The sequence below is a fragment of the Falco rusticolus genome, chromosome 10, assembly GCF_015220075.1.
Source record: "Falco rusticolus isolate bFalRus1 chromosome 10, bFalRus1.pri, whole genome shotgun sequence".
In the NCBI taxonomy this organism is placed as follows: domain Eukaryota; kingdom Metazoa; phylum Chordata; class Aves; order Falconiformes; family Falconidae; genus Falco; species Falco rusticolus.
Genome location: NC_051196.1, coordinates 6,912,975 through 6,937,528, shown reverse-complemented (window position 1 = coordinate 6,937,528; position 24,554 = coordinate 6,912,975). Strand labels below are relative to the sequence as shown.

General features: G+C 39.1%; 1 protein-coding gene across 4 annotated transcripts in view; it reads left to right on the top strand.

The window, feature by feature from the left end:
• INSC (INSC spindle orientation adaptor protein) overlaps nucleotides 1–24,554 on the top strand; it is a 119,683-nt gene that overhangs the window by 2,171 nt on the left and 92,958 nt on the right. For 2 of the 4 annotated variants that reach the window (XM_037403186.1, XM_037403187.1), the window contains one exon: nucleotides 21,926–22,019. In XM_037403186.1, the coding sequence (XP_037259083.1) occupies nucleotides 21,967–22,019 (53 nt within the window). In that variant the 5' untranslated portion in view covers nucleotides 21,926–21,966. Of the gene's footprint in view, nucleotides 1–12,552; nucleotides 12,688–13,510; nucleotides 13,606–21,925; nucleotides 22,020–24,554 lie in introns of those variants that run through there. The other 2 variants (XM_037403183.1, XM_037403184.1) reach the window with 2 other exon arrangements.

Below are 24,554 nucleotides of genomic sequence, written 5' to 3'. Positions count from 1 at the left end.
TTTCTTATTCATTGTTTGGGTCATCTGATTAATTTTAAACTTCATGGACTTAAACATGCTTCTCACTGTTACAAGATGAGATGAACACTGGAACCAAAAATCTCAGTCTTTGACTGGCAATGAATGTTACCTTTGTTCATAGTAATAAGGATATCTGTTTTGTTTCCTGTAAGTCTGACTATTTTAATGAAGACAGTAATTAATATGATGTTTTACTAATCATGAAATGTCAATTGATTTATTAATGGGATTTTTTTTGTCATCAAAATCCTTTCTAGTATGCAGCTCACAGGAAATAGTTCCTAAAAATTGTGGATAAAGTTGCAAAACTTTTGGAAGAGGAGCTAAATGTTTTTCTGCTTCATGTAATGTCTTTTCAAATTATTTTCATTTAAATTCTTCATATAACCTAGTTAATAGTGACAACACAAATGATTTTATTAACCAGCTCGGTGCTGATAAATTCTTAATGTTTACAAAATTTGAATTATATCCTGAAGAGGACTTTCTGAATCATACAGTTTCAGATTGTGCTCTGATCCTACAGAAAAGCAGCTTTTCATTTCTACTTACTGGTCCTATGCTGCAAGGTAAGACCAGTGTATGGGGGTGAAAGGAAGCATAGCATTTACACTGAGTTTTCTGTGTAGGGAAGTGGTACCCAGAGATGCTGTGTTTCCCCAGGGATAGCTTGTTGCGTTACATGAGCTGAATTCTAGTTCATTGTGTACTTCAGGACAAAGTCTAAAAATTTCAGAGAGAATACAATAGTTGGAGATGCACTTTAATAAACCTGGGCCATAGCTTAGTATTCTTAGATTCTAGCTCTCTGTGGCAAGGGGAGTAAGCCATATTTTCAGCTGGTGTAACCTGGCACTGCTCCATGACCACCATCTCTTGTTGGCACCCATGCTGCCCTCCAATAAGGGAAAAGCTGTTGATTCACCATAGATTACATTCCTAATGAATCTATATTACAACATTATATTTAGCTTCAGAAAAGTAATTTTCAAATTCATGTCAGGTGTGCTTTGTCATCCATATATTTGACCCAGAAAATCAGCGTTCATTAAATTTAGAAAAGATTTCTGGGTCTTCTTGTTATGATTCTTTATTTGAAAACCTGATCCCTTGAATCTGATCTGATTCATTGAGAGATTTTATTCCCCAGGATCTGCTTCATGAGATCTACTTTCATTTGGAGAAAAAAAAAATATTTGAAAACTTGTTCACCAGAATCTAATAGGCTGTTGATCATTAGCTGTCCTCAGAAGACAGCTGGAGTACCACCAACAGATTGAAGAGGTAGAAAATATATATGCAATAACATTGCAGTTGGGAAAGCAAACCTGGTCAGATTCAAGCACAGGAAGAATTAAAAGTAGGACAACTTGTTCTCAAAGGTCAGGATCAAACTAATTTGCTAATGTCAACTTTCTTCATGTAAAGAAACTACACTGTCAAGCATACACTGCATATAGGATTTAAACATGCATTTTTCAGCCCAAATGTGAGTTTGAAAGCATTGATTGTACTAATAGTGGACTGACCTTTTGGTATTTCATTTTTCTGACTCTTGTTTGTTCCAGGCCAGGTGAGATGTTTCAGGACGAGTGGCTGGTTGTTTATTCAAGGCAATATTTATTATGTGTTTAAAAGAATCATTCTGATATCGTGTGATGGAGCAAGCAGCTGCAATGGTTGATGTCAATCCATGCCACAGCAGTGTCAGACTGAAACTTGTGCTCTTGAGTCTCTTGGACTTGTGTCTTTGCCAGTTTCAGTTCAATGCATTGACCTGTAAACTGCTAGAGTAGGCAAAAGCTCGCTTCTGGCAGCCACTAATACCAGGGCAAGCTGAGGACTGGGGTTTTATTTTCTTTAAAAGCCATGGTATTTAATGCCAGTCTTGGAGCCTAAAGGGTTTATGGATACTCGGTTCTGGAACTACTGTTTCAAAACTTGGTATTGAAATGACAAAGTTATTCCTTGCCTGTTGGAGCACACTTTAGTTTTTGTTTCTGTTTACAACAAAAAGAAAATGAAGATAGAATAATACCCAACCTGTGCTGGAGACTTTGGTTGCCTTTGCTGCTTCTGTTAGCTAGCCACCATGATGTACTACATCAAGGTGTAGATCTGCTAGAGATTGCACTTGCATAAATGCTTTGAGTTTTCTACCAACACTGTGATGATTGTGTGTGATATCCAAGAGACTGCAAGTGAGCAAAGTCACTGATATCTCCAGGGCGCTGTGTTCCCCGGGAAAGCAGAGCTAGATGCACCTAGGCAAATAGCAGTGAAGATGGTGATCTGGCTGTTTTAGTCCCTCCTCATGCAATGCTTGCATGTATTTATAAATGCATTTATATGTAATTTCACCAGAAAAGATCTGAACAGTTGTGATAGCTGTACTGTGAAAAGAAAGGTAGAAAGTGAGCTTGAAACTGTTTTTGTAGTGATTTGTATTTGATCTACCATGTCTTAAGGAATAAAGTTATCTTTGATTTTCTAGGTTTGATTTCTATCCCATGCAGTCTCTCCTCCCCCCTCTCCCACACTCTGGAAGTATTCTGCCAAATCAAGAATAACATATAAATAAGAAAATATACTAACTGTGTCTATACTGAGGAAGTGGTTTCCTTAGAAATGGTAACCATATGAAACTAAATGCTGATACCAAAACTATAGTTGAACATATGGATGTGGGCCCTGGAAAAAAGGGAAATGGGATCTGTTTGCTAGCTAAAGGGAAAAATCTTGTTGCTGCCTAGGCTTTCTGTCAAAGTGTGGCTGAAGTAAGATTACTTTAGGTGTGTGTTGTGTGGCAGCTTTTCCTGCCTTACTTTTTATATAAGGTACTTGTAGGAACATGGCTATGAACAAAAGAAAATCTGGTTTGATTTTGCATTTTCTTGGACTCATAACTGAGAAGGTGAGTATATACTTTGACATTTGTGTGTGGGACAGGACTCACAGCACTGCCTTCAGCTGTGACTCAGTACTGCTCGCCTCCCTGACATGGCTGCTGTGGTGTCTGGGCAGACACACACCGGATGCTGCTCTTGCCAGTCCCATTACAGTGCTCAAGAGGGGTCTGACAGCTGGAAGACGTCAGAGGAGCAATTGTGTGCAACGAAGTGGGAGACAAAAACCCAGGAGACTGAGGAGTGTTGTTATATGCAGGGTTCCATCCTCCCTGCTTTCTCAAAGTGCCCATGCTAACCAACAAAGAGACCTTCTTGCTAGCCCTTAGTTACAGTAGCAATTTAATATAAACATGGTATTATTATTTTTCATCCTGAGAAAATGCAGATAATCTGTGAATGTGAGGTAGATACTAAGTTGGAGCTGTATTTCTCTAGAAATGTTAAAATATAGCTGTGCTGCACAGCACTGTTAGACACCAATGTGGAGTCTGTGAGGTGCAGAGCTTTATGCCCGTCTCTCAAGTAGAAAGAGGTTTACTGTTGAAATCCTGTTTATCCTTCTACCTTATAAGGTATAAACTTTGGTACTTTTATGTCCACTTTATTTTTTTCCTCGTGGGACCTGCACTTTGTGAGTTACAAAATCAGTCAATCAATAGGTTTCCTTTAAAGGAAAAAGCAGGAATGAATATTCAGCAGTCATAAAAATGCTCTGGAGATTGCCATCTAATAGGGATGAAATAAAAAGCAGAAGCTGATTAGAATTCCAGAAAATGGGATATTCATCTATTTATAGGAATTTGGGTCTTCTTCATATGCCAGATCTTGTAATTTAGTTCTCAAAATGTCCTCAATTTTAAGCATTTCTGGAGAAATCATTAAATGAAGGAAAAGAAAGATGAATTTAGAAAGAGCCAAATTAAGTTGATTTGCAAAAGAAAAATTTAGCCAACATGGATTGTCTGGTTGAAGGATGCATGATTAGAATTTAACACAGTACTGTGCCTGAAATGTGCTTTCATCATTGCTGGAGCATTGCCTCGTGCCAGGGAATTACTATTTCCAACACAAAGTGGTGTGCTAAGCTAGAAGCATAGGATGCAGTAAGACTTCTTCATGGTGCATCTTTGCTTGCTTTTCAGACCAGGTCACAGTCCTTTTCAATGCAAGTGCTTCCCTAGAGCAGATTTTTCTTTCACATCTATTTTCTTACATATTTTGTGTGTTTGAGTGCTCTTGCTTCTCTCCTCCCGTTTCTAGCTCCTAAGTATATGACTTAAGAGAGCATTCACAGGACTTGAGAATAAGGGGACTTCTGGCTTCTAGGAAAGAAAATGTGAAAAAACCCACAAAAAAATCTGGACTTCTACAGAGATGTATTAAACAGCTGCTGACATTGTGGGAGACCTGGAAAGTCTCAGGGAATCATTCTATCTTGTGGTCAGTTCTATTAAAGTACTCTGTATAATTTTTTCAAAAAATCTAAACATGTATGAATTATGAGATTAGGAAGAGGGGCCATTATAGGATGGCACACTCAATACCTTATGTGGAAATGTTGCCTGTTCTTTTATCAAAATATTACCATAGCTAGAAAACAATGTCAAAGCTTTTGAGGGGAGGAAAAAAAGCCTCAAAACTAAGCAAAGCTTGATGTTATATGAGCAGGCCTGCTAACTAATCATCGTGCCATTTTCTAGCTGATGTGTCCGCCTGACCTGTAATGTCTGTTAATTGTAACATGAATGAAAACGCAGTGCACCTGCATAAGGTGGAGGGAAATTGTACTGTGTTTTGGTATCATACTACTGTGGTCTGCCCTCTCTGAGGGATGTTTGGGTGTTTTGTAAATAATATTTGTAAATCAAGTCCATTTGGATTTGTTAATGTAGTTAATGTCCTTGCTTTGGAGAAACTTGTGCACAATAAGGACGGGGCTTTTGCTTGGGACAGAAGGGTTTGGCAGTAAATGGGGATGGGGACATGGGAGCTTGAGTCCCTGGGCCTCAGCATTCCTATTTGTACCATCTGAAAGGAGATGATGTCAAGTGCTTCATCGTAGGTTAAGTCATTCCTTCCAATAGTTGCTCTTATATTTTCTTGGCAACAGTATTGGCCGTTTTCTTAGGCCAGCTTGGCTGTACCATCTCCGCTGGTGTGAGCAGCCCACTGAGCTGTGCTCCCACCAGCTGTGTGGGCAGCTAATGCACCCATCACAGCCTGGCATTGGGGAAGGAAGGACTTCTCTGTGAAGAGCTTAAGGGAAACTGTGAAGTGCAATATTGATCGCTCCTGCCTCCTCCACTTCAGTGTCTTCTAACTTTTACCACTCCAAGCAGCCTATTCTGAACAACTGTTCAGAAATATATAAACTATTTTGCATACTCAATATTTCATTTTCAGTACTGCTCAGTATAGCTATGATGTGTAATGTACCTTTAATGTCTCAGTTGCTCTGAACTTTCCTGTTTGGCTGGGTGGATGATTTCAGAACTGGAAAAATATAAATTTATTTGGTGTAGAGAACAATCTTGTGATTGCTTGGGGTTGTTTTTTTTGTTTTTTGGTTTTGTTTTGTGTGTGTGTTTTTGTGTTTTGTTTTGTTTTTTTTACAGTTTGGGCTTCCTGGGTGATTTCAAGTGCCATGCTAAGTGTTTTCACTATTCTTAACTCCTTACTAGATGAAGGATTGGCTTGCAATCTGATTTGACTCAGTGCCTTTCAGGCAGATAATTTTTCACTGGAAATTAACTGTGGAATGTTTCAGAGGATCATTGCATGTTTAACGAATGTACATCCAAGCCTCTTGTGCACCAGAGGGAATGTCAGCAGATATAAGTATGTTTAGTCTGAGAGCAGGAGGGTGGACAAGGAAGACATTGTATGAAGTAGTGTAGGTCAAGCAGAGATAGCCACTAGAGACTGAAAGATCAGGGTATTGCTTGCTAAGGTTTAGAATTGTTACTGCTATTACTTGTATTACTATAGCCTCTAAAAGGTATTTCAAAGGAAGGGGATTTCTGAGTTTCTGCAAATAATAATGCAGTAATCTTTGCCTAGTAAAAATTGGCACAGCATCAGTAGCTCAGAGCCACTGAGAATCTAGACTAAAATCTGCCTAATATATTTGGTTCTGGTGGAGCTAGAAATTAAAATAAGATAAATCTTTCATAAGAGGGGGATGGTAGCTAGCAAAATAAGCAAGTATTGAATTGCAGAAAGTAGGCTCTGGAGCCATTGAAATGCAGGCCTTCCTTAGGAATTCAGTAGCCATGTGTGTAGGAGGTCTTCTGAACAAACTAGCTAGTGCTTTTGGGTATATAGGCACCAGATGACATAATAGTCTACTAAGCTAGTCGTGGTAAGCTGGTCTTTTGATTAAAGTCATCATTACAAACGGCCATCTGGAATTCTTGCTCACAGAAGCGAGTGAGTACATACCAAGAGTAGGAAGGGTTTCATTGTGCCAGCAGCTTTAGAACTGAACCACTGAGGAAAAAAAATAGTAGTCCATTCAAATTTATCCTTTGAATACAGATGCTGGCTACAGTTGTATTTTCTGTAGTATGTTGCTTGCAGTGCCTGGGCAAACTTTGCTTGCTGGCATAGGCAAGAGCAACCTCCCATTAAACTTAGTGGGAGCTGTGCTTGCTGAACTTGGCCCTCTGCCTGCAGAAAATTAAATGCATTGGCAGGTTAGCCAGAGGGAAGTGTTCTTCTATTTGGGGTGCTCGGCACTTATTCTGAGACACTCTGGGCTTGTGGAAAAGAGAAATTCTCCACAATCAGGGCTAGCCAGGAGGACTCAGGCAAATTGCCTCTTCTTTCCTCTTCTGTGTATTAAATGCTAGGAGGCCTGAGAATGGTGCAAAGCATGGTCACTGACGGGCTTAGGATGTGCAGTGGCCTTACCTGCACCTTGGACTTTGTGCTCGTACCCATAATGAGGAGAGCTTTTCCTTTGTTCCTCCCTTCAGGAGGCAGGGGTTTGATAGGGGACATCAAAGTCATGGTTTCAGCCTTTTTCAGGCGTGGTGGCCACACTAGCATGTATAAAGTGGGGATTGTAACATGTGCATGTGCTCATGCATGAAAGCACACCCTTCAGCGCCTGGAAAGAATAGAAGAATGTGTGAAAAGGTCTTCAAATCTAAGACTATTTTTGAGTTATTGCAGTGTGATCGTACTCCCTTCTTTCAGGCTGTGTTTTAGCCCAAATCTGCACTTCTGTAGCTTGTCCTTTATTTGATTTTTTTTCTGAATCCCTCTCAATTTGTGAGGGCAGCTGAGCTGTCCTTTCCTGGGATTTTGTGAATTAAAAATACCCACTATCCAAGTGTCTTGAGAGATTCAGCCCCATTTCTGACAATGAGGTAGGCACTTTGTAGTATAAATTCCATTACAAATAACTGGTATTCAGAATTGCTCATGCCTAATATTTGTTTAAAATGGAAATTCAGTCTCCTGCTAGCGTGTTTAAAAAAAAAGTAACTGTGTGCGCAGTTCTGTAAGATGCTGGTTACTAGCATTCCTTGCATTGTATAATGACTTAGAATTCTGCCCACTTCAGAAGTATTATCTGGAGTTGCAACACTTCAGTCTCAGAATGTTTACAATAAAAATCTGATGCTGACAAGTATTGTGGAGTATATTTATTCTCTTGCTGTGGATTAAACAATTGATTCTGAAAGATTAAAATGCCCCACCTGCCTTCTTGCACACTTCTGTTTTGCCATGTCAAACAATATAAAATGAATACTGCACTTCCCTCTATCTAATTGAATAATTTACTGTAAATAGCTGTCATTTACTTTAGAGCAGTAGGGGATCATTAGCCAAATGGATGTGAGTAAGTCATGCCTTTAATGCGTTAGAGGGGCCTAAAATGGAATCATCTAAATGGGACCATCAATACAGCATGCTGAATTAAGTCAGAGGCACTTAAAGCTTTAAGTCCTCTTTCTTGTAAATTACATGCTCCCTCGGCAGAAAGGTAATCAAGAACTTGCACAAAATATGGCATCTTTGTTTCAGAGCTTTATTTTTAATGAATAAAATAGTACAATTTAGATGACATGATTGGTAGGTATAACTGTGTTCTGGATTTCCCTCGTTTTAATTACCTCCACTTCTTACTGATTGAAGCCTTCTTGCTTGCAAGAAGCTACTTGTGCTGACTAATATTGGCTCTATTCCATAAATAAGTAAGATAAGCAGGTAATAAAGTAGCTTTTCTTGACTTTTATGGGTATGTGACCTGATAATTATCTGCAAAAGTTGGTATTTTGTATATGTAATTTTAAAAAGGTCCCAGTCAACCTTGACTCATAAACTTATGATACATGTTTTGCTTATTTCACCACTGAAGTCAGTGGCAGGGTTGTTGGGTGTTTCTACATGTATGTCTTATTGACAACCCCTGGTCCCATCTAGTTCTTCCATTCTGTTCGCTGTCATCCTGGAAAAGGCTGGTGTTCAGTTAAAATCAGAAGCCAAACTTTCAGTGACATTCCAAGAGGAGGATGCAATATACAGGTAGCAGCTGTCTTGAGGTATGAGACTTGATTTTAAAATTTTAATTAATTTTAACTTTGGTAGTTTGTATTAACCATAAGAATGTTCCTTTTTGAAGTTTACTGAGGTCCCTTCAACCTTAACTCTTTGGTGACTATGTGATACCAGCTCCTGAGTCACAGTGACTTTGTGGGAATAAATGGCACGTTTTGTAAAACAGCATTTTCCTTCTGAGTTTTGACTTTGCTCTGTTTTATTCTCTATAATCTTTTAGGGGTTCTAGGATGTTAAAGGTTCCTAACTTATTTTTCTGTGTTTATTCCCCTCTTAGTCATCTCCTCTCAGTGGTCAACCATTTCACTTTTTTAAAAAAAAGAAACAATGCACTTTTGTGCACTAGGCATTCCACTCTCACATGTATGAACTCTTCAATTCTTGGAATTAGATTTGGGCAGATATCTTAAAACCAACTTGATGTTCAAGGAATGTAAGTAAACAACCCCCAACATTATTGCAAATGTAATCTGTTGCTGCACTGAAGAGAGTAGGAGAATTTGATATACCATTACCTCAAAATATGGAAAGGTTAAATAACTTGCTGTGTAGCGGGGAAGAAGTTGGTGACAAACCTTGTTGTGGAAAGCAGAATGTTTTCCTTATTTTCATTCCCTAGCTGTAACTATTGCACTATGTTTCCTGTAACTGATTCGCTCCCCCCGCCTCCATTTCTAACTGAAATGGTTTTTTTAAAGGTAAATTTATCTTGTGCTTTGAAACTTCTCAGAATCTCTTATGAACTGCTTTCACTTTTATTGGATGAGTCATGAGTCGAAAGCTCTGTCCTGTAGTTCCATCATGAGTAATGCTTAGCATTTTCTTGGGTTCTCTTTTAGAAGACTATTACATTAGAAGAAGAATCTGTTTTTTGATATCTTAATGGACAATTAGGTGGCTGGGCCTCAGAACTGATCTACATTTACCACTGCAGTAATTTAAATTTTTTCTTCCAATTTAAGGATGTAACTTTTTTTCTTCACAGTATGTTGCTGGTCACAGTTCTCCATCTTCAAATAAAAACACTTTGGTTTTGGGGACTGCTGTACAAGTATTGATTCTGCTTTTGGGGACAGTTTTTCACCGAGGTCTCTATTGATAGTAGCTACCAAATCTGGCCCCTGTACACAAGCTTCAAGTTACCTATGTGACAGTCAAGTCGTGGTATAGATGGTATGTGGCGTCAGGAATCCTATTCTTTCACCTGAGCACTGACGGAGAGAGCTCAAGGGCTCTTGCCCTGAAACCTCTGTGCTGAGTTTTGTCCAGGTATGTGTATCTAAAGAAAAACTAGTACATGAAGTCTACTGCTGGTGGAGCAGGCAGCCTTCCTGACTGCTCAGATGGCAGATCCTTTCTCTTGGATGACAAGGTGCTGGCACATCAGTAGATGGGTATTGGCAATATCTAGCAAGTTATCTGGAATGCCTGGCCCTCAGGTATTTACTGGTATGACATAAGTGTAATTGGCACAAGTGGTTCTTGGGATCCAGCTGAGGTAAATGTTAGCTTGTTGATAGCTTAGGCACTCTGAAAATAATGAAAGCCATATTTTCAGGTGGAATATACACTCTGTCCCCATGAGGGGTTAGGTATGTGTCTGTTTTCTTGCTGAGGCTAATTATTGGCTTTAGTTGCATTGGCAATATTGGGAGATGACGGGTATTTGCAGATGAGCAGAGTTTTCTGAGGCTGATCATGAAAAAATGGAAATGTATGGAACTCTTAAACATGTAATTATCTCTAGAGATGACAGATGGAAAAATGCTGGCATTTTAATAGTGAAGTGAGCTTTCAGGAGAGATTTGGACTTTACTTGGCTACTCTTGTAAATAGGAGGTGGACTGCTCCACAGGCCACACATCACAGGTAGCAACAGAAGCAAGCCTGAAGACTGAAGCTTTCAGGGCAATGGATCAGCTTTGTGACCTCTGCTAAGTTTTGGTGCATTTGCACCTGAAACAGTCAACACTAGATTTCTGGGAATAAAAGTTTACAGAAAACTTTCACACTTAAAGATTTCCTTGGTCTTACCAGCCTCATGTTCCTTGAGGGCTAGTAGTACACAGGCTGGCATTGGAATGGAGTAAACAGATTCACATTTGGAAAGCAGTCTAATGTGGAACTGTCTGTTTGACTTTCAGTGAAGTTTTAATGAGCAAGTTCTATGGCATAGTCATAAATAACTACAAAGCTCAAGCCAAAATTGTGAATGAACAAACCACGGTCACAGTTATGTTTTTCCATGGGGAGGAAAAATAAAGTCTGGAAACTGTGGATTCCTAAGCCTAAAGATTAGGAATTCATTGAATTTGGCTGTTAATAGCAAGAGTTTGGCTCTGGGACCTTTGCTTCCAACTAGTTCTGGTGTATGTATGCCCACTTGTGCCATCCCAAACTATTAAAAACTTGTGGTAATAATAAGAAATATTTATCAAAACATTAGCCCTCTTCTGCAATGAGACTTGTACTGTTGAAAAGATAATTTTTCTCTTTGTTTGATATCACCTTTCAGAAAATTATGAGAACAAATAATACAGCTGTCCTGGAACAGGCTGTGAAGTAGTTCTTTGTGTACTCAAAATCTATGTGCCAGTTCCTTTGTGTAATAGGTTACTGAACATTGGCTGAGGAGCAGTCAGTTGTTGTAGTTCAGCTGATGGATGCAAAGTCGCTAGACTCCAGTAACTTGCTGTGTATCTGGGAGTTAGCAATAGGAAAGATATAGTATGCTTCCGAAGTTGGAGCTTTACTGAGTAAAAGGACTGTGACATGTAGATTACCACTTTGTAAATCAAACTACACAGGTCCCTACTGAGCTACAATATTCATAGAAATGGTAATGTGTAGTACAGAGCTATGATGTATATTGCTATAAGCTGATGGAGCATGTGTTGACTCTACAGCATAGCTGGATTTTAAACAAAAGGCCTAGCACAAAGCACTCTTTGATCTACACTAATGTTTTTGATGTTGTACTGAGTGAAAGTGGCAAACCCTGAAGCTCTTTCTTTCCCATTTTCACTGAATTCTTAGTCATGCAAACTTTTCATTGATGGACATATTTCTGGAAAAGGGCATCCATTTTTTTTTTATTCAGAATCAGTAACATTAGAAGCTCTCGGGTCAGCATAGTTCTTCACATGTACACCCATCAGCATCCAAACTTTACTTGCCAACAAACAATACTTCTCTCCTTGTGTCTCTTCCTGTTGTTTTGTTGCCTGTACTCTCCTTCTTGGCCCTTCCATACCAAAACTTCAGCCTATGAATTGTGGGGTGGGGGGGGACATTTCAAAAACAAAAAAAAACCAAAATAAAACCAACAAAAAGATCAAACCACAAAACCACATGAAAACTGTCCCATTTCATCAGGTAATACCATATCAACTGGTTTTTGCTTGGCCTTCTGGAGCCCTGCAACCAGAGGCTCAGGAATGCTCATGACACAAAGACTTGGTGCAGGACACTGACCTGAAGAATGGCTTTGCACTTCCTGCTCCAAGCTGTTCCCAAGACACAGTGTGATCTCTGATGTAAATCTAATCTAATGTGTACAGGCTACATAGTGCCTCTGAGCCTTTAGATTTGCTAGGGATTTCTGGATGTGCTCTGGTGACATTACACATGCCCCTGAGATACCGAATATGGGAGTGATCCTACAGAGCAGTTCTGCCTCTAGTCCTGCTGGGGATTTCCTATCTGTGGTGTTATTACAGTTTTTTGGCTCTTTTATGTTGTTTTATGTGAAGGACAGAAGGACAAGACAATACCTTCTGATTCGATACTCTTTGGCAGCAGTTCAAAAATATAAATGCAGTATTTTCTTCTTAAAAAGAGAAAAAGCCCACTGCCGCTTTATTACTTGACCTTTATATAGAATTATAATTACTAGCCAACATAGTTCTGCTGACAGGCCGTCTGGAAGTGTTAATTTGAGTTATTAAAGGAAAAAAGCAAGAAACAGAAACAACACTCTAATGTAGGCTCAAACATTCATATTTTTTTGTGTATAAGTAATTTTACAAACTTACTCTGATATTTTTTTTTTCAGTTCGTAGGAAGAAGTTTGTCTACTGGATTTGTTGTCTCTAACTAGAAAAGACATGCTTAAATGTAGAGACCGCAATTAGCGAGAAGATAGCCTAGTAAAGGAGAATCACAGTTGAGAGAGCTGGGATCCTTCAAGGTACATAGCTCAACCACACTTGCTTTACATGTTCCTTGGTGTATGTTGGCTCATCTTGTGTGTACTTGTTGCTAAATTGGATCTCCTGTTCTGGTATTCTGTTGCAATAACTTTGACATCTCTCACTTACTTCCATTTTAACTTTTCTATAGCTCTCTGGCCTTTCTTTCTTTTCCCCAATATATAGAGGAAAAGGGCGGGGGAGGAATTATGATAAACTTTAGTGATAAAAGTAGCAAGTTTCTTAGTAATGCAAATAGGTTATTCAATGACTAGAGAGAGCTATTCTTGGCCTTTTCTGTTTGTGTTAACTTTTAGGTAAATGCATGTTTATCTAGATTCATCTAAAGCTGGTTTTAAGGTTTTCAGAGTTATGACAAAAGAGAGTAATTGGATATTAACTCCGTAAAATAAAAGAACTTAATGGCTGATGGCAAATATTGTGAAAATACCACCACTGTTTACCATGTAATGCCTTGTGATACTTCCAATAGAGACTTGGCTATTGTGGGCTGTGACCTGAACTAATAATATTGCTTTGCTCATCTCTGTTAAAATGTCAGGTATTTTTTTTTTTTTTCTTTAGAGGAATATCAATGTAAGTGAAGATGTTTTTCAGACTGCCTGTCTGACTAACTGGAATGGGTATTAAGTAAGATGAAATCCTTTCATTACAGAAAATGGATTGTACACAGAGATATGTGTGAAGATATTATTGTCATCTTTCCTTGCAGTGAGTTACTTGTGTAGGTCCTTGTTCTTTTTCCCTTCATCAAAGTTGTTAAATACAATGTTACTGTCTTCCCTATGTACTTATTTACAGCATTGAACACTGAAGTATTTGGTTTCAAGTTGTACTTGCCTCATGTTTAACTTAGAGAAAGAGAAGTTAAAAAGACTTACCCAATTTCCTGCCTGGTAAGGGAGACTTTTTTTTTTTCTTACATCTTTCCGTTTTCAGCTCCTTTTGAAATTTTTTGATGTTTCTAGGGGAAATAATGAATCTTAGCTGTAACTTCATAATGCTTAGCAGCCTTGTGTTAAATAGCAGAAAACCATGGTATTCTGTAGGCGTTTCTTCTGAGCAGCGTAGTATATGCTTGTACAACATAAGGTGCAAAATCTGCTTCTGTGTGTTTTTTTTTTTTAACTTCTATTTTTCAACTAGTTGAAATAAAAGCCCTTTTATTTCTGATGTCCCCACACGGAGATTGGAGAGACTCACGATCCCGCCTCCTCTCAGCGATTAAACCCTTTAAACTGGATGTTTGCATGTGGCTATGGTGTCGAGTGTAAATCAGACCAAAGCAGGGGAATTTCACTTGAATTAACTTATTGCCAATCAACACAACCCCCTGACTAGTACAGCCGCTGTGGGAAGTGTGTGGGAGGCCCAAACCGCCCTTACTTTTGGGGAGACCTGGGAGGCCGCTGGGTGCCGGCAGCGGTTTCCTCACGGCGCCGGTCAGAGCGGCTGCAGGCTCCTCAGGGGCCCCCTCGCGGCGGCCGCAGATCCCTCGGCGCCGCCCCGGCAGCGCGGGCTGGACTGGGCTCCCGTTTGCCTCAGGGCTGGCTGCAACCGGTTCGCGCCGGCGGGCAGCGCGCGCGCCCTGTAACGCACGCCCTTGAGGTACTGGGAGGTACTGAAGTGTGCAGCTGGCGTCTCCCCACTTGCTGCTTTATGTCTAGTGGCGCGGGGCGGGAGGGGAAGAAAAAAAAGAGGGGGAAAAAAAAAAAGGGCGGGGGGGAAAGGGGGGAGTTGTTCTTCGGTCTGATGGCAGCAGGGAGTCTCTGAAGAGAAAGCCCTCATAGCACATAGGGGGCATCGAGACAGGCACGGCCGCGACTGAGGGAGATCCAGAGTGAAGAGAGGTGGTCTGAAAACCCGGTGCTTAGTTTATCTTCAGAAACACTTTTGAAACCAAGAGACCATGACCAGGAACAGGGATGCCCTTATTGTGAGTGTTTGAATCGAGACATGTGTTGGTGCAAGTGATGTCAAATTGGCTGTTTGGTTTATTTTAAGAAGTTGGGGGGAAGTGCTACACAGTCTGTCAGAAAGTAAGGGAAGTGTAAATATAGAGGAGTTTTACCTCACCACATTTTCATGGTAGCAAGTTGCATTAATACTGCTCTGAGAACCAATAAACATTTTTATATGGTGATTTTTCTGCTTCACATAAAACCCCAAAATATAGCTCTGGAGTGCACCAACTTGCCACCTATTATTCAGTTCCTGAACCTCAAAAGCAAATTCTTTTCCAGGGAAGCTGCCTCTAAAATGCTTATTGCTAAAAATGTGACCACTAATCAGTTTGCTCTCATAATCCTGCTGTCTATATAAATCGGTGTGCTCCTTCCAGAAGGGAAGATTTTAAAGACTTTCACTGATACACACACATACATACATACATATATATATATATAAAAGCTGCCAACTAAGTGATTAGTCCAGTGGCTTTTTGCCCAAAATAATTTTAAGGTGGGAGGAGGGGGAGGAAAGGTAATCTTAAAATCTGTGATGTCCTGCGCTATCTCCTTATTTGAAGTATTTTCATAATGTAGTCCATGATGATATAAACTCCACCTTTCTAGAGATTTTTATATCTAACTGGGAAAATCTGCTTAAGATATGTTGTGAGAAAACTCATGCCTTGGCAAAAGGATTGACTCTAGTGCACGCGACGACAGATCTCTACCATTCCTAATCTGTGTCATGGAGAAAACTGGATAACCTGGCTAATGTGGCTCTATGCTTTCCCTCCCAGTACCATCAGATCTTCTGGTTGCATTGCAGATATTCTACTTAGTGCATTTCCATATGATCCACTTGCTAGAATGAAGAATTGGAACGAGCAATTCAATATAAATTGCTTTAAAAGCAGATTTTTGCATTGTGGTGATAATAAAAAATTTGGTATGTTCAAAGAGTGTGTCGTGAAGGCTCTAAAAACAAAGTGAATGAAGGAATCAAGCTGTGTATGCAGGTGAATAGGACTGGCTTCAGATTCCTTTTTTTTTTTTTTTTTTTTTCTTCCAGCCCCCCATGCCCCCCTCATGTATTTGCAGGTGACAATGTTGCACTTACGTTATCTTAAGATCTAAAAAGTAATGTTCCTTGTTGGTAATTTTCAGGTTGATCTATTTGAACTGAGACAGAACTTTGTCTGCTGCTCCTCTTTATTCCCCATCCCATATATTTCTAAGGTATAGCTGTGTACAGTAAGGCTAAAATGAGAAAAACCCAGAACACAAAAGTAGCAGACTTCAGTTTGCATGAATAGCTACATATATATATATACACACACACATAATACCCTTTTTTATATACACATATATTTATAGAGTAATACAATAACTGTACTATAAAGTAATTTTATATTTTCTAAAATATAAAATGTCATTTACTATAGTAATGTAATATATGTCATATAAATATATGCTATATATGTTACATGTGTGTGTATATATATATTCAAGGCCAGGTTGGATGAGGTTTTGATCAGCCTGATCTAGTGGAAGGTATTCCTACCCAACCCCAGGGGGCTGGAAGCAGATGATCTTTAAGGTCCCTTTCAACCCAAACAATTCTATGATACATAAAAAGGGGTATTGTCAAAGATAAAGACTTGTTTAAAATGAGATCCTCTCTCTGCAGAAAATAGAAAAGATGGGAAGAAATATACATTAAAAAGAAAACCCTGTGTGAATAAAAATGGATTTGTGCTTCAGATTGTACTTGAAGTGTGAGACCTAAACTACTCAGCAGTGCTTCCTCTTTGATTATTGGTTCTGTAAGAGCAGCTAACATGAATGAATGCTGCAGGTAGCGTCTGTTCCCACCTTTTCTAGTTTTAATTTTGCATTCTAGGACTGCGGTACATGCATCTGTAGGTATGATCCTATGCTAATACAACCTGTTTTAATACATTGTTTGAAGTACTCTTTATTTCCTGTTCCTGGTTTCATGGCTGCTTAGATTTGTGACACCCAGCTTAATTCTGAGTTGGCTTTTACTATTGTAGTTAATTCATGCCTACATAAACCTGTTATAATGCAAAATGACAATGGGATCCTGAGTCCTCAAATAGTTAGTGTGAAAAACTTGTGATGAGACTGGATGTGTTGCTGAAGGACAGAGTGTATGTATTTACTTTCTGACCTATCACATAAATGCTGTCAGAATTTTGCTGTTAATTTGATATGTAGCGTTCCATTAAGTTATTCTCTGTACCAGGAGAATAATAACTAATGATGCCCAGACTCCTAGAATTGTAAAATAAGGACAGGCACTGTTTGGCAGAACAGAGAGTATACTTTACTACAGACAGGAACTGTTCATATTAATCAAGGGATATCTAGTCTGAAATTACTTTTAGCTAATGACTTCTTATTCTCAGGCTAACCGTATTACTTACAGGTAACGTGCTTTTCTAATTCTGATGATTGTTAATAATCAAAGGCTAGATGCATGAATTTGTCTTTCAGAAAGAGAACTGATACTCTTGATTGACCTTATTTTAAGATGTTCTTAGTGTTGAAATTATGATGTTAGGGGTTAGGAATGGGGTGGTGAAAGTTCATGGATTTGCCTTTTGATTTAAACCTTTACAAAGGTGGACACATGTGTAGGGAATGAGCTAAAAATTGTGAACTTAACTGTGCGTTTCAGAGCTTAATTATTTAGGACAGAATTTTGTGATGTACTTCTTTGGAGCCATCAGTAGTAGGAATAAATGAGTCATGCTTATTTCACCTTGAATACCTGCTGTTACTGTGATACTATTGGACATGGATGCGTTTCTAACAGAATCCTGACTGCTAAAATCCTCCTAATTTCTGCCTTGTTAAATATAAGCTAACAAGTTGAATGATGAAGAAATTTAAAATGGGGGACTTTACAAGACGCAATCTGTTTTCTTTGCAGTAATAACATATTTTGTAGAAGGCTAAAAAGCCGCGTTGCACGGTAGAAGCTGCTTTCCAGTGCTAAACAGACTTGAGCAACAGGAGGCTACTACTAGCAGGGAGCTCCTGTAGGGCAGGAGCAGTGTGCCGTTGTGGAACCAGTTTTAACAGCTTCCAGTTACATTGCTGTACTAATGAAGCATTGCGCAGGTTTCACAGGTGCTGCCAAGGCTGGTGTAAGGATGAGATGACGACTCCTTTAACTTATTGGTGGGCTGGTTTGAGGTTTTTTTTTCAAGCTGCTTCTAGTTCTCTGTGTCTGTTGCCAGCATCAGGGCCTAGTGCTTGTTTATATACAAGTTCCCTCTTCCTGGTGGTATGTTTTTTGGGGGGTTTTGGCCATGAAGGTCACGTCTTCTGCTGATACTGCTTTTTTTCTGTGAGCAATGCTTTATGTGCTGTTTCAGGTGTGATGCTTTGTTCTTGTTGTGTGTAGTTCTCTGAAAGCAAGTTTTGGCTGACTGTCTTTGATGGGACTGAAATGTGGTTGGTGGTCTGCTTATGTACATCTATCCACTAAACATGAGGAAATAACATCTTAAAATCCAATTCAGTGTTGACATGGCAAAGAGAAAAATGATAGGACACAATGAGAGACTGCTGCCTTGAATACATCTAGTTCCATATACACACACTGGTATCTACCAGAGGAATTAAAGCAATTATAAATTGCTGTTTATAACTACAATACAAGTCTATGTGCAGACATTTATCTAAAATCCTATGTAAGGTATTAAAAAAAATATCCTTATAATAGTCCAAGAATGACAATTTTATTATTTCAGCATGTGTCGCTTAGACTTGTACCAAAATGACCAACATCACGAACTACAAGTAGTGTTACTTTGCTTGGTACAAGTTTGCCTAGGCAGCGTCTCTGACCAGTTTTGAGCCTGGCTAGTGGCCACTGAAGCCAGTGGGGAAAAACCCAAGTTAACCTCCCTGTACAACTCTGCTAATGTTGCCTATTAGTATGTATATACTTACATATATATTATGCATATATATATATATATACACATTTATATATTAAGCTTTGTATATATATGTTTTTAAGAAAACTGAAGTTGGAGGGGTTGTTTTAATTGGTCATTAGGAGAAAGGTCTCTGACTTCAGGCACTATTTCAGATCTGTAGGTCTGCTTGCTGCCACACTGTCTCCATCATCTGTGAGGAAGCAGCTAGTGGGAAGGATTGAGAGACATGGGTGTATGCTTGCAGTCTTTGTGTAGGCGCATGGACTCATGTGCATACCACCTGTTTTAGTTGTGTATAACTGTTGTGTGAAAGCTATTAATTTCTTGGTGCCTCTGCACAGAGGCTCAGACAGAAGTTGCAGCAGAGGCTGTGGACATTGCCCTACCTGTTTTTCAGTCCCTCAAAGAAAAAGCCTCAAAGAGGTTATCATGATGGATTGCTGGTATATGTGGTTTTGTTAGTAACAGCGTGTCTTTGTTCTTCCATGTCAGTTGTCTTGTATTTGCCAGAGCAAAGAAGCCTTTAACCCTAAATAGGATTTTTTTTTTGTAAAGGTGAAACATTTTGATGTTTCTGAAAGCTGCTTGCTTTGACTTAAGGCGATGCTTAGGGAGTCATTTACATGGTCAGCTGTAGTAGGAGATGCTGACTAAGCTCAACACTGTGTTGTGGCCTTTAATAAAAAGCAGCATCAACTAAATAGAAGGATTCATCAGTCCTGTCGTGGTTTTTACTAGGAAGTATGGTTGTACCCAGAAAGATGAATGAGAACACCAAAAACTGAACATCTGCCATTGAGCACCATAATCACCAGGTACACAGAGGAGCCATTTTGAGCAGGACCAGCCTGTACCATATCAGTTGCTGGGGCTCAACCTCTCTTGTAGTCATGGGTTTAGGCAGGCTCTGCTGTCCTGGGGGTACATTTGGTCCTCTGACAGACTGCCAGGTGCTTAAGGAGAGTACTTCCTCTTGTTGTCTACATTAATTTAGGCTTAAAGATTTCAGCTAATATTTAATCATAGACTTGAGACAGATTGTTTGGTTAAGATATTGGTGTGGCATCTTGTTGTTGTTCCTGGAGCGTAAGTAACCTCTAAGTAGGAGTTGATCATGGTTTTAAAGGCTCTCAGCCATAATATAAATGTGTGTTTTGTGGGAAGACAGCATGTAAAAAAGCTGCGTTTTTGTCAGGTTTCTAATTTATAGGGAACACTGACATGCAATAACCTAATTTATGTCTGTGTACATTATGTCACTGATCACAAGTAATGGAGTACAAGCAGATGCTTTGATCTGTACACGTAGAAATCATTAGTGGTCTGAGCTAATGGTGAAGTAGCTTTAGCTTGCCAAAGGGAAGCTGTTGATTTTGTGTTGGTAGCATAAGAAGGTAAATCTTGTGCCTGATGCTGAGCGGAAAGAGATAGCTGGTGTCCATGAAGTCTGTACTTCTACAGGCTGAAAGACTATTTTCTTGGTCCTTTACATGGTAGTATATAGCAGAGGAAAACTTAATCAGCAATTAAGATTTTATGCAGATGTGTTCATCTTTGATTAAGGGTGTCTTCTCCAAATGAAGATGGTGATAATTGGCTATTTCCAGTAAATCTGATTTTATATGATTATTTGTATTTAATGATTTTAAGTATCTTTGACAAAGAAAAAAATTATACTAGTAAAAAGTATTCCAGTTGTTAGTGAAGTCTGTGTATCATATGCTAAATGCTTAAAAAAACCCAACAACAGGAAGCTTGTTTTTCAAATCTTGGTGTGTCATGGGAGCAGAATACATACTAATATTTTCATACTTGGGTATTTGAAGTTTTCAGGCACAGTCTATCAAATATCTGTGATCTTTCTAAATCAGAGAATTCAGTAACGCTTAAATTGCCATTTTTTTTTTCTAAGCAGATTTTTCTCCCGTATTTCAACATACTCTTTCATTAGATGGATGGACTAAGAAGATTAAGTTTATTTCCAGGAAAGTTTAGGGGGTGGGGAGGAAAACAGGATGACACAGTCTCCAAAGCAATCTGGTGATAATACTGGATGGAGTGTGTGAGTGCATTACTTTGGTTGAAATACTTTTATGTACTCAGGACAATGTTAGTGGGATCTTGGGGGGAAAAAAACAGGGACATGCATTAGCAACAAGATCAGTTTGCTAGGAAAGATGCTGAGGACCACTCTGTGTCAATTAAGAGCAATTTGGAATGGCAAATATCTTAAATGATGGCTGACTCAGCTTGCAGAATGTAGGCAATAACCAAATGGCAGAATTTCACAAGTGGCTAAATCAAAAACATTCTGTCTTATCTGGTGACACAAACAGTGTTAATTTCCTGTGTAAAGTATTTTCTCCAAGAGAGATCCATCAATCTCAATTTTTTCTTCATATCTGAGAAAGCATAATTTTCTCACTGTTCCTGTCTCCTCCTTGTTCTTCTTGAGTCACGGATTAATCTTTTCCTTCAAATATTTTGCATTAATTTTCCTCTAGCGGTGTGAGTGAGTGGGAATGACTTCACCTTTTTTTGGTAGGATAGGTCCTCTCTGGCTTTCGCTGAGGAATATGCATTGATCTGTGGTAGGTAATACCCTAATGTAAGATGGGGCTAATTGAAAGAAGAGGAAGGGAGACTGCATGACTCCTTTTGGCGAAAATGGGGAGGCTCTCTTTCTCCTTTCTCCTTCTGTCTTGCCTCTGTAGTACAATAATGTTTGGATGCATCTCTTGGTCACCAGGTATAAAGGAAAAAGATGTGTACAGCATTTCAAATTAACAGAAAAATGAAATCATTTACCATGGAAGGAAGGATCCAGTACTTCAGTAACTTAGACATCAAGGGCCTTTCTTTAAATGTAGTGTAAAATGATCCTGAAATCATAATATACACTTGCTTTCTTTCATGAGAATGATTGCAATAACCTGAAGAATTACAATCATACTAAATCTATTTCCTCCAGAGTTCAAGTTAATTCAAAATAAATTAGGCTAAAAAATAACTCACTATAAACTCAGCAATGTTCAACCCAGATGACTCTGACCTGTGCAATAGTCCAAGAAGTTCAGGAATATGTAAACCCTATGTTCCTTATGCCATGAAATTTACTTAGTGGCCTTCATTATCTGCTGGAGTTGTGTGGTAGCCTGAGGAAAAGATGCCTTTTGAATTGTTGTTAATGAGTTGGCTTCAGAGATCAGTAGGAGAATGCCATGCCACCCTGGGCTGAAGAGGTCTGAGTTTCCCTGGATTTACTAAATTACTTTTTGGTTTTTTTTTTCTAGATTCCAGCCTATGGAGAGGTGCACATGAAAATAGGATAAATATGGCTTTTAAGGGCGAGGACCACTTAGATTCCCTTCCATTACCAGTTCAGCGGTGAGTGGTGCACTCTGTCATCCAGACTTGAGTGATTAAATGCTTCTAAGGCTGCAGTTGCACTTTGAGGATGCAAAGATGCTTAAAAACTCATTTTTAAACTCAGGTTTAGGTAATGTTCATACAAAATGTTGAGAATGAATGTGGAAATCTGGGATGTATTTCTCAAGGCATTTGCAAATTTGTATACCTGAAGTCTGGTAAATCATGACAGTGAATATGCAGTCATTTTAAATGGATGAACACGTTTGCAGTAGAGATGCGACTGTTATTTACTGGATCAGTTCTTTGTCATGATGGAAATAGCTGGAACTTGCTGCACTATATTCACAGTTTTCAGCTATCTTCAGAAATTTCTTTAACCTGGTGAACTTTCTTTAGGTGTAGCTATGGTAATGATACAAAGCTTGTAGCATAATCTCTCCAGTCTGTGGTGCCCTGGGGGGATACGAGACATTGGTGACTTTAATCAACAAGTTTTTAAAATCTGGCTGTTGGTCAGCATCTAGTAGCTGTATCTGTGTAGTATAGTTTCACTTCTAGCATAATAGAGGTTCCATGAAAAGAAAAAAAAAAAAAAAGAGTAATGAATACAGCTTCTACATCCTCGGTGAACTACAGTCTTGATATGTAGCACAACTCTTCAGGTTCTTTTTTTTCCGGGGGTGTGTGTGTGTGTGTGTGTCTGCTGAATGCAGGAATAAAATCAGAAATAAAAAGGATTGAAACTTCAGTCTTGCTCCTAGTCTTCTTTGTTCAGGTCAGATTGTAATTCTTTATCATAATTAACTTGCTGCTGACATGCAACCTCAAAATGAAATGCTTTTCTTCATTGGGAATTTGGTATTTCTCTACATTCCCCTACCAGAGTCTTCCAGCTGATACTTTGGTAATGCCATGAAGTTCACAGTCACAGTAAAATCATAAGTATATTGTCTTCTGGAAGAAATACTGTGTGGAGGAACATGGTTTGGGGATCTCGGGTGCCAAGCTAACTGGTACTGTTCATTAGATTCTGGCCACAACTTGCCTTGGAAATAAGTGAGTCCTAGGAGCCTTGAATACCCCAGCATGGAGTGGACTAGCATAAACAGCAGTGAGGTATCCTGCCTTGTTTCATTTTCTTCCATGGGATGGAGCCATGGAATATCACTTCAGATGCACACAGTAGTGAAGACAGACTAATGACTTTGCTATGCAAATGCTCAGGCTAACCCAATGGTCAGATGAGGTGACAGACATAGGGGTTGATTGCTTGGTGATAATTAATGGGTTCCAGAAGTTGAATCCTGGATCAAAAGTCAAAGTAGTTGTTAATGCTAACTTCTATGCCAAGAACTTAGGCTGCAAAATGGACCAGTAAAGCCACTTATTACAGTAGCAAACTAGCTGCAAAGGGAACCAAAGGCAGTAGGTTCTGTGGGTGACAAGGGCTGATCCAGGTTGGTGGTGCAAATTTTGTCTCCCAATACATAAAAGGAGAAATTAGCTGCAGGCTCTCTATGCTAACACCTAGAAATGTGGAGTAAGAGTAATGCATGCAGCACTCAAAGGTAACAGCAACACAGGACTGAAAAGCCTTGAATTTTGTAAGCTAGAGATTTCTGGAAAAGGAAACTGTCTGCAGGTCAGTTCTACTGCATTCAGGGAAGCAGAACTCTGCCATGCTATGTGAACAAAACCATGCCACCTTACTTTGACTCTATGCTACCATGTATCTTACTTAGCACAAGCAGTGATCTGGCCCAGGCCTTACAGCAAACACTACGCTCTGGCAAACAGCTTGGCTCAGCAGGGCAATTCTATATAGTGAAACTTAAAAATAAATAAATATCCCCTCACCTTCAAGAAAATAAAAAGCTCTTATTTTCTGTTGTTATTTTTAAAGAGAATCCTTTTTCCCTTTGAGTTATTTATGAGAAAGCCCATGTAACAAGATGGGCAGGCTGAAGTTGTCAGTGGTGATGCCGGTGAAGGCACAGGTAGGCAGGAACTGAAAATGAGGAAATATGTTTTTAACCTAAGAATTTTGCAGAAATAACACAGTATGGACTAGATCAATAAAGCCCAGGAATTGTACAAAATGCTTCTCTTGATTATTTTTTTTTTTAAACAGTCAACATAATAGCTTTTCCAAAGAAATGGAATTTATGTGAGATTAAGTTGTTTCACTGGGTTGGAGAAAGGAGTGATATGAATCCTATAGGGATTTTCAAAGGATTAAGTCAGGTTTCAAAAGAGTTAAAAAGATTCAAGTATTATGTATTTATTGTCCCTGTAGCCAAACATAGGATGTATGCCTGTCTAAGGATTCCAGGTCATACTTCTGCTTTTTCTGAGAGGGACTTGAATTCACTTAAGGGCATACACTGTTGTGTCCTGTCACAAGAAAAAGGTAACACAAATCCAGCTGAGGTTAGTCCTGTGTAGCACCACAACTATGTCTGGCTTCATATTTACGTCAGAATCTTTCAGGAGTAAAAGCAGACACATCTCCAAGCAACAATATCTGATACATAGGAAAAGTGTACCATA